The 13,902-nt window shown below is 38.8% G+C and overlaps 1 protein-coding gene across 1 annotated transcript; it reads right to left on the bottom strand.

Moving 5' to 3' along the window:
* Positions 1-12,412: 12,412 nt before the first annotated feature.
* On the bottom strand, positions 12,413-13,330 carry LOC130884996 (vomeronasal type-1 receptor 90-like). Its single transcript, XM_057786391.1, has one exon. The coding sequence runs from the start codon at positions 13,328-13,330 to the stop codon at positions 12,413-12,415; it is 918 nt and encodes a 305-aa protein (XP_057642374.1).
* Positions 13,331-13,902: the final 572 nt, after the last annotated feature.

Genomic DNA, 13,902 nt, shown 5'->3' with positions numbered 1-13,902 from the left:
AGCAGGGAGGACCTTGAACTTCCCATAGGGTAGGGAACCCTGATGGCTCCTTGGACTGGAGAGGGAGGGGGAAGGGTTGGAGAGGAGGAAAGTGGGAGGAGGGGAGGAGGTGGAAATTTTCAATAAAAATTAAAAAAAGAGAATTCTTAACTTAAGTTCAAATGGCCAAAAGACACTTAAGGTCATACTCAACCTCCTTAGCCATCAGGGAAATGCAAATCAAAACAACTTTGAGCTACCATCTTACACTGGTCAGAATGGCTAAAATCAAAACCACCAATGATAGCCTATGCTGGAGAGGTTGTGGTGTAAGGGGAACACTCATCTATTGTTGGTGGGAATGCAAACTTATGCAACCACTTTGGAAACCAGTCTTGCACATTCTCAGGAAACTGGGAGTCAAGTTACTTCAGGATCCAGCAATTCCACTCTTGGGAATATACCCAAGAGATGACCAGTCATACTACAAAAGCATTTGTTCATCTATGTTCATAGCAGCACTATTTGTAATAGCCAGAACCTGAAAACAACCTAGATGTCCCTCAATAGAAGAATGGATAAAGAAGGTGTGGCACATATATACTTTAGAGTTCTACTCAGTGGTACAAATCTATTTTATAGCCTAAATAATCAATAGAATCTCTTCTATAATTTTTCCACAAAACATAAAATTTCAAAGATAGTTCTGCTTATAATGGCAGTTAGTTACTTTCTTCTGTGTTCTGCAGAAAGTCTGGCAAACTCTTTCATGAAGCAAGAACCCCAAAGGACTGTTTTACCTTCTTTAGGCAAGTTCAACAGTCATTATTCTGTGTGTCCTGCATGTCCAATTCATACAGCATAACATCAAACAGTCAAGGCGAGAACAATTTCTTGCCCTAAATAAATATCTATTTCTCAATTCTGAGCTAGTGTGAGATTTCTCTTAAACGTCTGTTCATCAGTCATCACTTGGTGCCCATGTGGATTTAAACTCTATGTCTACCAGGTGGATGGTCTGGCTGTTCCATTGCCCAGATAGGTTTGCTTTTGCCTAAGCAGTTTTTTTTTTTAGGATTCCTGTCACAGTGGAGTTTGCTGCGTGTGGCAATTTGGAAATTTCACAATGCACATACGCACAACTGCTACAGTCCCCAGAGCAATTCCTTGCCATGTATAGCTTCTGGGTTCTGCTCCTTGCCCCTGGATTCTGTTTTTTTTTCTCTGTGTATGGAATTGATTTAAGGAGGTCCCATTTATTCATTGTTGCTCTTATTGTCTGTGCTACTGGGGTTATACATAGGAAGTGGTCTCCTGTGCCCATGTGTTGCAGACGGCTTCATAATTTCTCTTCTTTCAGGTTCAGTGTGGTCAGATTTATATTGAAGTCTTTAACCATTTGGATGTGAGTTTTATGCATGGTGATAGATATGGATCTATTTTCATTCTTCTACAGGTTGACATCCAGTTATGCCAGCACCATTTGTTACAGATGCTTTCTTTCTTCCATTGTATAATTTAGCTCCTTTGTCAAAAATCAGGTGTTCATATGTTTGTGGGTTAAAATCCAGGTCTTCAATTCGATTCCATTGGTCAACATCTCTGTTTTTATGCCAATACCAAGCTGTTTTCATTACTGTAGCTCTGTAATAGAGTTTGAAGTCAGGGATGGTAATGCCTTTGGAGGTACTTTTATTGTATAGGATTGTTTCGGCTATGCTGGGTTTTTTGTTTTTTCATATAAAGTTGATTATTGTTCTCTCAAGGTCTGTGAAGAATTTTGTTGGGATTTTGATGGGGATTGCATTGAATCTATAGATTGCCTTTGGTAGAATTGCCAATTTTACTATGTTGATCCTCCCAATCCAAGAGCATGGGAGATCCTTCCATTTTCTGGTATGCTCTTCAATTTCTTTCTTCAAAGACTTAAAGTTTTTGTCAAATAGATCTTTGATGTCCTTGGTTAGAGTTACCCAAAGATACTTTATGCTATTTGTGTCTATTGTGCAAGGTGATGTTTCTCTGATTTCCCTCTCTGCTTCTTTGTCCTTTGTGTATAGGAGGGCAACTGAGTTTTTGGAGTTGATCTTGTATGCTGCCACATTACTAAAGGTGTTCATCAGCTGTAAGAGTTCTTTGGTAGAATTTTTGGGGTTGTTTATGTATACTATCATGTCATCTGCAAATAATGAAAGTTTGATTTCTTCCTTTCCAATTCAAATCTCCTTGATCTCCTTATGTTGTCTTATTGCTATTGCTAGAACTTCAAGCACTATATTGAAGAGGTATGGAGAGAGTGGACAGCCTTGTCTTGTTTCTGATTTTAGTGGGATGGCTTTGAGTTTTTCTCCATTTAATTCGATGTTAACTGTTAGCTTGCTGTATATTACTTTTATTATAGTTAGGTATCTTTTATCTCTAATCTCTCCAAGATCTTTATCATAAAGGGATGTTGAATTTTGTCAAATGCTTTTTCAGCATCTAATGAAATGATCATATGTTTTTTCTTTCAGTTCATTTATATGATTGATTACATTGATAGATTTTCATATGTTGAACCAGCCCTGAATCTCTGGAATGAATCCTACTTGATCATAATGTATAATTTTTTGGACGTGTTCTTGGATTCAGTTTGCCAATATTTTATAGAATTTTTGCATCCATGTTCATGAGTGAGATTGGCCTGTAGTTCTCTTTCTTGGTTGAGTCTTTGTGTGGTGTTTGTATCAGGGTAACAGTAGCTTCATAAAAGGAGTTTGGCACACTGCCGAAGGATAGGATATATGTGGGTGATCATTGAAATACTCAAATTATCCTATAGAGTTACAGTGATAAAAAGAAAAAAATATCCCAGTATTGGCACAAAAATAGACAGGCAGACCAATGAAATAAATTAGAAAGCTAGGAAATGAAACATCAAATCTATGCCCACTCAATTTTGACAAATGAGACAAAAATGTATTTTGGAAATAAGATGAGCATACTTATGAAATAGTGCTGGCAGAACTAGATTTTTGTCTTTAAGAAAGAGAGTTAGAATTATAACTAACTAATTTTATAACTAATTATAAAATCAAATCAAAATGTATCAAAAACTTGGTTTATTTATGATCCCTCTAGGTCCTTGTAAATTCTTGATTTTTTTCTAAATCTGGGGAATAAAACTTTGAAATTTTGATAAGTATTACATTAATTTTGTTAATTTATTTTGGTAATATATATGTTCTCAGCATTAATTTTGCCTTTCCATGAACATGTCATGTTATTTTATCCATTATCATCAAATGATATATATTCAAATATATTCAAATCTTTGTTGAAAAAAAGGAGTTTGGCAATGACTCTTGTGTTTCTATTTTGTGAAATACATTAAGGAGTATTGGTATTAGCTCTTCTTTAAAGTTCTGTTAGAATTCTGCATTAAAACTATCTTTTTTTGGTAGGGAGGTTTCTGATGAGAGCTTCTAATTCCTCAAGACTTACATGTCTATTTAAATTGTTCACCTGGTCATGATTTGATTTAGCTATATAATACTTATCTAAAAAGTGTCCATTTCTTTTACATTTTCCAATTTTGTGGCATACAGGCTTTTGTAGTAAGAACTAATGATTCTCTGAATTTCCTCTGTGTCTGTGGTTATGTCCCCCTTTTCATTTCTGATCTTATTAATTTGTGTGTTCTCTCTCTGCTGTTTGATTAGCTGGATAGGGGTGTGTCAATCTTACTGATTTTTTCAAAAAGCCAGGTTTTTTGTTTCATTGATTCTTTCGATTGCTTTCAGTGTTTCTATTCTGTTGATTTTAGCCCTCAGTTTGATTATTTTCAGTTTTCTACTCCTCCTGGGTGAGTCTGCTTCTTTTTTTCTAGAGCTTTCAGATGTGTTGTTAAGTCTCTAATGTGTGCTTTCTTTCTTTTCTTTATGTGGGCACTTAGTGCTATACTTTTCTCTTAGCACTGCTTTCATAATATCCCATAGGTTTGGGTATGTTGTGTCTTTATTTTCATTGAATTCAAAGAAGACTTTAATTTTTTTCTTTATTTCTTCCTTGACCCAGGGGTGGTTCAGTAGTTGACTGTTCAGTTTCCATGAGTTTGTAGGCTTTCTGGGGCTAGAATTGTTGAATTCTAACTTTATTCCATGGTGATCCGATAGTACACAGGTGGTTACTACAACTTCTTTGTATCTATGGATGTTTGCTTTGTTACCAATTATGTGATCAATTTTTGAGAAGGTTCTATGAGATGCAGAGAAGGTATATTCTTTTCTGTTTGGGTGGAATGTTCTATAGATACCTATTACGTCCATTTGATTCATTACATCTGTTTTTTCTCCTATTTTTCTGTTAAGTTTCTTTCTGTCCATTGGTGATAGAGGAGTGTTGAAATCTCCAACTATTAGTTTGTGGGTTTTGATTTGTGTTTTGAGTTCTAGTAATGTTTATTTTACATATGTTGCTGCTTTTATATTAGAGGTGTAGATATTCAGGATTGAGACTACCTCTGGATTAATTGTTCCTGTTATGAATATAAAGGGTCCATCTCCATCTCTTCTGATTGATTTTATTTTGAAATCAATTTTGTTAGATATTAGTATAGTGACACCCACTTGTTTCTTTGGTCCATTTGATTGGAAAACCTTTTCCTAATCCTTTACTCTGAGGTAGTGTCTATCTTTGAGGTTGGGGTGTTTTTCTTGTAAACAGAAGAATTTTGGATCCTGTTTTCCTATCCATTATCTGTAGTGGGGAGCTGCGGGCCTCTTCCCACAGCCCGGCTCATGGTTGCCTGGCTAGCTTATGCCCCAAAATAACGACACACAAACTCTATTCTTTTAAACACTGCTTGGCCCATTTCTGTTCATGTATGTAGCACCCCAAGGAGCGCTTACCGGGAAGATTCTAGCCTGCGTCCATCCTGGGTCAGAGCTTCATCGCATCTGCCGGGGAGAGGGGAGCATGGTGCATGGCGTCTGCTCCAGAGAGCAGAGCTGTCGAGTCTGAGCTCACTTCCTCTTCCTCCCAGCATTCTATTCTGTTCACTCCACCCACCTAAGGGGTAGCCTATCAAATGGGCCAAGGCAGTTTGTTTATTGACAAATGACCTTCCTGCATCAATTATCTTAACCTGTGTCCTTTTATAGGTGATTTGAGTCCATTGATATTAAGTGATATTAATGACCAGTGATTGCTAACTCCTGTTTTTTTTTTCTGTTGGAAGTGTTTGTATGTTTCCCTTCTTTGAGTTGTGCTGGTGGAGGGTTTTTAGATGCTTGTGTTATTATCGGTGTTGGCATCCTTGGTTTGGGGTTTTCCTTCTAGTATTTTCTGTAAGGCTGGGTTTGTGGCTATGTATTTTTTAAATCTGTTTTTGTCCTGGAATATCTTGTTTTCTCCATAAATGGTGAATGCAAGCTTTTCTGTGTATAGTAGTCTGGGCTTGCATGCATGGTCTCTTAGTGTCTGCAGCACATCTATCCAAGACCTTCTGACTTTTATGGTTTCCAATGAGAAGTCAGGTGTAATTCTGATAGGTTTCCCTTTTTATGTTACTTGGCCTTTTTCCCTTGTAGCTCTTAATATTCTCTCTTTATTCTGTATGTTTTGATTATTATATGGCGAGGGGATGCTTTTTTTGATCCAGTCTATTTGGTGTTATGTATGCTTCTTGTACCTTCAAAGGAATATCCTTCTTTAGGTTGGGAAAGTTTTCTTCTATAATTTTGTTGAATATATGTTCTGGCCCTTTGAGCTGTAATTCTTCTTTTTCTTCTACCCCTATTTTTCTTAGGTTTGGTCTTTTCACAGTGTTCCAGTTTTCTTGGATGTTTTGGGTTAAGAATTTGTTGTATTTGTTATTTTCTTTAATCAGTAAATTTATTTCCTCTATACAGTATCTTCAGTGTCTGAGATTCTTTCTTCTATCTCTTGTATTCTGTTGGTTATACTTGTCCATGTAGTTCCTGTTCATTTACCCAGACTTGCCATATCCAGCCTTCCCTCGATTTCTGTTTTCTTCATTGCCTCCATTTCATTTTTCAAGTCTTGAACTGTTTCCATTACCTGTTTGATTGCTTTATCTTGGTTTTCTTGGGTATCTTTGAGAGATTTATTCATTTCTTCTACCTTTTGTTTGTCTTCTCCATTTCTTTAAGCAGTTTTTCACATCCTGTTAAAGGTCCTCTATTATTTTCATAATGTTACTTTCAAAGTCGATTTCTTCTACTTCTTCTGGAATAGGGTGTTTAAATCTTCTTGTTGTGTGAACCCTGGAACCTGGTATTGTCATGTTGCCTTTCAGGTTGTTGGAGGAATTCTTGCATTGATGCCTGCCCATCTCTTCCTTCAAATGCAGCCAGGAGAGTCTTGGTGTCTTGGTTCTATCTATGCTGTGACTGACTCTGGGTGGATCCTCTTAGTGCAGGAGCAGGAACTGTTCCTGGGACAAAGACCTCGCAGACAATATGGCAGGCTTGGGGTAGGCATGGTCATTTGGAACAAAGAAGCCCCTGAAGCAGGATTTGGACTGGCCCTGTGCTCCTTTCCCTGACCATTTTCCCTGCCCCACGATGGCACCCACTCACCGGTCTGGATGGTTCTCCTTAGCACAGGCACAGGGACTCTTGGAAGTCCAAGGACCACACAGACAAAAGGGTGAACTTGGGGAGAGGGGAGGGTTGTGTGGAACAAAGAAGCCCCTGCAACAGGAGCTGAAGGTGTCCTACACTCCCTTCTGAGTGGGCGCGTGTAAACTCACCCCTCTGGGTGGATAGCCTCAGTGAAGGAGTAGAAACTGCTCCTGGGCCAAGGACCTCGCAGACATTAGGGTAGACTTGGGGTAGGCAGGGGCCCTGTGCTTCTTTCCCGGACATTCTGCCCCACCCTGGGATGTCACCCACTCACCAGTCTGAATGGCTGTCCTCAGCACAGGGACAGGGATTCCTGGAGGTCCAAAGACCCTGCAGACAAAAGGACGAATTTGGGGGGAAGGGAGAGTTGTGTGGAACAAAGAAGCCCCTGCAGCAAGAGCTGGAGGTGCCCTGCACTCCCCTCCAGCCAGGCAGGTGCCCACGCACTCCTCTGGGTGGATAGCTTCAGTGCAGGAGCAGGAACTCTTCCTGGGCTAAGGACCTTACAGACCTCTCTTCCATTTCTTTAAGAGATTATTTCATATCCTGTTTAAGGGTCTCCATCATTTTCAAAATGTTATATTCAAAGACAATATCTTCTACTTCTTCTGGATTAGAGTGTTCAAGTCTTCCTGTTGTATGTTAGCTGGATTCTGGTGTTATCATGTTGCTATTCAGGTTGTTGGAGAAATTCTTGCATTGGCACCTGCCCATCTCTTCCTTCAAATGTGGCCAGGAGAGTCTTGGCGTCTTGGTCCAATCTTTGCTGTGGCTGACTGTTTACTTGGGGGTTTTTCTTGGTCTTCCCTCTCTTAGGTCCCCTCAGCACTGGAGCTTGCTCTCAGATCTCCTCCACCTTCAAGCAGGCTGTGCTGGTGTATCTAAGGATCCCACAGATGAAAAGGAGTGCTTGGGGGCAAGATAGTATGGGGTAAACAAAAAAAGCCAGTAGTTGGGAGACTCCCCACTGAATAGCCAGAAACATTTTGGTATTGGAGGGGGCCTGTACTCCATTCCAGGACCATCCAGCCAGGAGGCCACACACTTAACACTCCAGATGGATCTCCTTAGTACAGGAACAGGTGCCTCTTGCTGGGTCAAGAACCTTGCAGACAAAAGGGTAGGCTGCGGGGGGGAGGGGGGGCAGTGTCATGTGGAACAAAGAAGCACCCACCACTGGCTTCCCAGACCCTGAAGAAGTCTGAGTTGGGAGATCCTAGGACCCTGCAGATGGAAAGGAGTGCTTGAGGGCAAGATGGGATGGGGTAAATAGAGAAAGCCAGTAGCTACGGAGTCACCCTGCTGGATGGCAAGAAACGTTTAGGGAATTGGAGGGAGTCTGTACTCAGTTCCCAGGACTGACCAGATGGGTGGCCACACACTCACCACTCCAGATGGATCTTCAGTCTACAAAATTCTTTATATGAGGCCACTGTTATCATTATTCCAAAATCACATAAAGACTCTACAAAGAAACAGAATTACAGACAATTTCATTTATGAACATTGATGCAAATTACTCAACAAAATACTTGCAAAGCAAATCCAAGAACACATCAAGAAGATTATTTATAGCATGATGTGGGAGGGTATTCTGTTTGTGTTGATTTCGTTGGTTAATAAAGAAACTGCCTTGACCCATTTGATAGGCCAGCCCTTAGGTGGGTGGAGTAGACAGAACAGAATGCTGGGAAGAAGGAAAGTGAGCCAGATGTGATGGAGCCAGCTGCCAGGTCAGGCATGCTGAATCTTTCCCAGTAAGCCACCATCTCGTGGTGCTACACAGATTATTATTAGAAATGGGTTAATCAAGATGTGTGAGTTAGCCAGTAAGAGACTACAGCTAATGGCCAAGCAGTGTTTAGATGAATACAATTTGTGTGTTGCTATTTCGGTTGTAAAGCTAGCCATGTGGGAGTCGGGCTGGATGAAAAGCAGGCCTGCCTGCCTCATCATTACAATAGCAGATGCAGAAATCCATAGCCAAGCACTGGGCCAAGCTCCAGGAATACAGCTGAAGAGGAGAAGGGACTATATGAGCAAGGAGGTAGAGTAAGATCATGATGGGAAAGCCCACAGAGACAGCTGGCTTGAGCTTGTAGAAATTTATGGACTCTAGATTAACTGCTAGGGAGTCTTCATGGGAGCAACCTAGGCCCATACATGTTGGTGACAGCTGTGTAAGTTGATGTGATTATAAGGCCCCTAGCAGTGGAACCAGAACTTGTCCCTAATGCATGAACTGGCATTTTGAACCTATTACCTATGGTGAGATACCTTGCTCAGCCTTGATGCAAAGGGGAGGAGCAAAGTCCAGTCTTAACTTGATTTTCCATGCCTTGTTGACTTCCATATAAGGGCCTACACTCTTGGAATGGAGATTGAGGTGGAGTGGATGGGGGGCAGGTAGAAGGGAGGTGTGGGGGAGAGAACAGGAGGAGAGGAAGGAGGAGAACTCTTCAAAGAATTCCACCAGAATTTCAAAGAAGAGGTAATAGCAAGAGTCTTCAAGTTGTTCCTAACAGTAGAATCACAAGGAGCATTATCAAACTTCTCTTATGAGGCCACAGTTACCCTGATACCTAAACCATGCAAATATTCAACAAAGAAATAGAATTACAGGACAGTCTCCCTCATGAACATTGATGCAAAAATACTCAATAAAATACTAGTGAATGTAATCCAAGAACATATCAAAAAAAAATCATCCAGCATGATCAAGTAGGCTTTATTTCAGATATGAAGGTATGGTTTAACATAGAAAATATGTCAATGTAATCCACCATGTAACTAAACTAAAAAAAAATCACACAATCATCTCATTAGATGCTGAAAAGGCCTTTGACAAAAATCCAACACCCCTTCATGATAAGGGTATTGGTGACATAGAAGTTACAAGAAACAAACCTAAACTTAACAAAGACAGTTTATAGTAAACCAGCAGCACAACATCAAATTAAATGAAGAGAAACTCAAAGTAATTTCACTGAAATCCAGCACAAGGCAAGGTTGTCTAATATTTCCACTTCTATTCAATATGATACTCAAAATTTTAGCTAGAGCAATAAGACAACAAAAGAAGATAAATGGGATACAAATTGGAAAGAAAGAACTTAAAGTTATGTTATTTGCAGATGAAATAAGTGACTCCAAGAATTCTACCCTGGAATTCCTAAAGTTGATATATACCTTCAGTAATATAGCAGGATACAAAATTAACTAAAAACAATGAACAAAAACAGTAACTCTCCTGTATACAAATAATAAACAGGCAGAAAAGGATTCAGAGACCATAACCCTTTACAATAACCACAAATAATATGAAATATCATGGAGCAGCTCTAACAAAACAATTGAAAGACCAAAATGACAAGAATGTTAAGTCTTTGAAGGTAGAATTTGAAGAAGATATCAGAAAACAGAAATACCTCCCATGTTCTTGTATAGGTAGGATTAAAATAATAAAAATGACAACCTTACCAAAAGCAATCTACAGGTTCAATGAACTCCCCATCAAAATCCCAAAACAATCATACACAGAACTCAAAAGAACAATACTCAACTCCATATGGAAAAATAAAAAACACAGGACAGCTAAAACAATCCTGAATTATAAAGGAACTTCCAAAGACATCCCCATTCATGACATCAAGCTCTACTTAGAGACATAGTTAAAAAAAATCTGGTTTGGCATAAAAACAGACAACAGGCACATGGAGCAATGGAAACAATTTGAAGACCTTGACATTAAACCACACATGTATGAATAACTGGTTTTTGAAAAAGAAGCTAAAACTATCCAATAGAAAAAAGAAAGTATCTTCAACAATGGTGCTGGCATAACTGTATGTCATTATGTAGAACATTGCAAATATATCCTTGTCTATCACCATGTACAAAACTCAAGTCCAAGTGGATCAAAGACCTCAACATAAATCCAAGTTTACTGACCCTATTAGAACAGGAAGTGGAGTTAGCTGTGAATGCATTGGCACAGGAGATCACTTCCTATAATATAACATCAGCATCATAGACACTAAGAGCAACAATTTAAATAGAATCTCCTGAAATTAAAAATCTTCTATAAGGCAAAGGATACCATAAATAAGACAAAACAACAGTCTAAAATTGGAAAAGATCTTCACCAACCCCACATCTGACAGAGAGCTGATTTCCAAAGTATATAAAGAAATCATGAAACTAGACATCAAAGTATAAAATAATCAAGTTAAAAATGGGGTACAGATCTAAACAGAGTATTCTCGACAGAAAAGTCTCAAAAGGCCGAAAGACATTTAAGGATTTGTGCAACATCCTTAATCATCAGAGAAATCCAAATCAAAATGACTCTGAGCTACCATCTTGCACCAAAATGGTCAGAATGGCTAAGATCAAAAACACATCACGCTTCTCTCACTTGGGCTGGATCTACACCCTGTTAGCAGCTTTCCTCAGCAAGTATCACATGACTCTGGCATCTCCAACAAGCTGCGACCACTGAGGCAATCCAGGATTGACTTTCACAGCTTCACACAATGGCCTCTCTAGGCCTCCATGCAGTATCACCTGTCCCTGGCCTCAGCAGCTTCCCTCAGTCACAGAGGGAGATTCCATAACCTTTCTTCTAACCTTCATCTAAAGCTAGAAACATGTGGTCAAAGCTGCCAAGTTATGCTGCTATCTGGGGTTGTGATTTGTTTCCTAATTCAATGACATCTTCACAAGATCTCTGTTTTCTCTGATTTCCTTCACTACCAAAGCTCAGCTTTTCTGGAAATAAGTGACAGGGAGGAAAAAGTCTATTGAGAGTATATTGTATGAAAAAAAGGAGTAGGTTTTATTTTTATTATCAATAAAAGAAAAAAACTAAGTGAAGTATGATGTTGCACACTTGTAATCCCGAGCTGGAGAGGCAGAGAAAGAGAATACATGGGATATCATCTTGTCCTATTTGGCAAACTCCATGTCACTGAGAGACACTATCAAAACCAAGGTGAGTGCCTTCTGAAGAAAAACAGCAAACGCTGTCTCCTGTCCTCAACATACACATTCGCACACATTCATCTGTGTACACACATATGCATACACATGTACAGAAAAATCACACTGTACATCATTTATAAACATTTTTTGTTTTACTAATAATATGTCAGTATTGATGAAGTGCAAATGTACAGACACATGGAATTTTCATATAAGACTCATTAAGTAACTGTGGTAAAAAGGCAAAATTTAATTCACAGTATTTTTGTGGATCCAGAGAAACTAGACATAGGAAAGGGTATTAAAGCTGCAATAGGACATTTAAATTATTTGTTATGGTCGAGAGTAGAATAAATTCCCTTAAAGAATAATGTAAAAAGTCAGCATCAGCAAGGAACTTTCTTTGAGTTACCTCAGCATCAGGGAACATTTATGATGTAAAGTAAAGAGCAGAGACTAAGAGAACTCCTGTGGAAATTTCAACACATAATATGCAGTGAATTTAAAAAATCTATAGCTCTTAGCAGCAAAAATATCACAAGAATGTCCATGTGTAATACCCCAAATTTTATTTAATTTATTAAGAATCTTGGTTTGCTAATTTAGCTCTTACAGAGTTTAAGAAGAATAAGTTTTTGGAAAAATTAGTTGTGTCTGCACCAGAATGAAGCCTCACAAGCATCTGTCTGTATTTCCAGCTCACAGGGGCAAGGAAAATGGCCTCTTCTGACCTTGTGGCACCAGTAATTCACACATGTATACATGCTGACACAATACTCATAAATATAAAAAATAATAAATCATTTTATTAAAAATGAGAAAAATTATCTCCATTTGAAAATATGGTGGCACAAAGACTGCATGTGTTTCAGCATATTAATTATTCTGTTGTCAGAACTGATTTGTATCAAAGGAGTAATTGTGGGATAGACATTCATCACAAACTTCTGAATACTCAGGATGACTGGGTCGTACATCCGTAACAAAATTGCAGTGAATGAGATAATGAAGTCCACCCAGTACATGACCACAAAGAAAACCACCAGCAGCAAGATGGTCTGGGTGGCCCTTTTCTCAGGAGATGCTTTCAGGTGGCTGAGGCTGTGAAGATGCTTATGTTGCCTCTTATGTCTGAACAAAATAATCACCATGTATGCACTAGTTGCCAGCATAAGTCCTACAAGAAATACATCTCTGGAGGTTGCCACTGTTAAAATCAGTGCCCTGATGATGTGGTTCATGGAAAAGAGTGAGCAGAATTTGGTGGCCTTCATCTGTTTGGTTTCACTCACATTGGTAAAAGCACCAGAATAGATTATTCGGTGACAGGTGAATGGCAAGTTGAAAGACCAAATAAATAAGAAAGCAGAAATCATGTACTTTTTAAGTTTATATTTAAATTTGTTCAACAAAGAGGAACTGGGACTGATAGTGACAGCTTGGAACACACCCAGGAGGCAGGTGATACAGATGGAGAGGCTTCTCATCATTCTATTTATATAAAAAGTTGTCTTACATTTGAAGTCATTATCAATGTTTAGTGACTCAAATATGTCCCAAAGCCAAATATCCGGTCCAGTGATGAGCAGCACTATGTGGATGAAGGTCAGTTGACATGAGATCATGTCCGTGGGCTTAGGTCTGTGACACAGAATTATGAAAGTGTAGAAAACAAGGAGAAATATATTGGCCAGGACTCCAAATCCAGATAGGAAATTAAGGATAATCCTTACTGAGGACATACGTAGAAATTCTGTTCAACTTAAGAAGATGAAATTTAAAAATTACATTTATGTCCTGGCAATGCTGAAGCATGCGTGAGCATCCCATATGTGGTGGTTCTGTTGACCTTGCCCATATTGGGTTTCTTTGTCTAAGTTGATGAGGAAGACTGACCAGGTATCCTCCCCAAGAGGGCACCAGATTCCAGTACAGAGGATTGTGGAAACCTATTTCAAATATCCGAAAAAATAAAAGAGTATTCACCAAACTTTTGTTTCACTGGTCAGTATGTCTGTATCATCATTCTCTTTTGCCTATTTTTTCTTGATTAACCTATCTCTTTAATTTTTGAAGTTCCACATTAGACTTGGTCTATGTTTCATGTACCCTAAATATATCCCCTGGATATACAGCATTCTCGGCCACATCCAACACAGAATGCACCTACATGTGCCTGTATTGCACCTAGACCTCATGCCTTAGAAATTGAATTCTACTGATTTGACTTACAATGCCTTGTTTTATAGTTAATACTGGAAACATCAGTGATGAGAATAGAGGAGCATAATTTTGTACAACTGATTAAGAATTA

Source organism: Chionomys nivalis, chromosome 1 (assembly GCF_950005125.1).
Source record: "Chionomys nivalis chromosome 1, mChiNiv1.1, whole genome shotgun sequence".
Taxonomy (NCBI): Eukaryota; Metazoa; Chordata; class Mammalia; order Rodentia; family Cricetidae; genus Chionomys; species Chionomys nivalis.
The sequence above is the reverse complement of the archived record's forward strand: the minus strand, read 5'-3'. Positions and strand labels throughout refer to the sequence as shown.

Coding starts and splice junctions, on each gene's coding strand:
- LOC130884996 (XM_057786391.1), bottom strand. CDS start 13,330: ATGTCCTCAGTAAGGATTATCCTTAATTTCCTATCTGGATTTGGAGTC.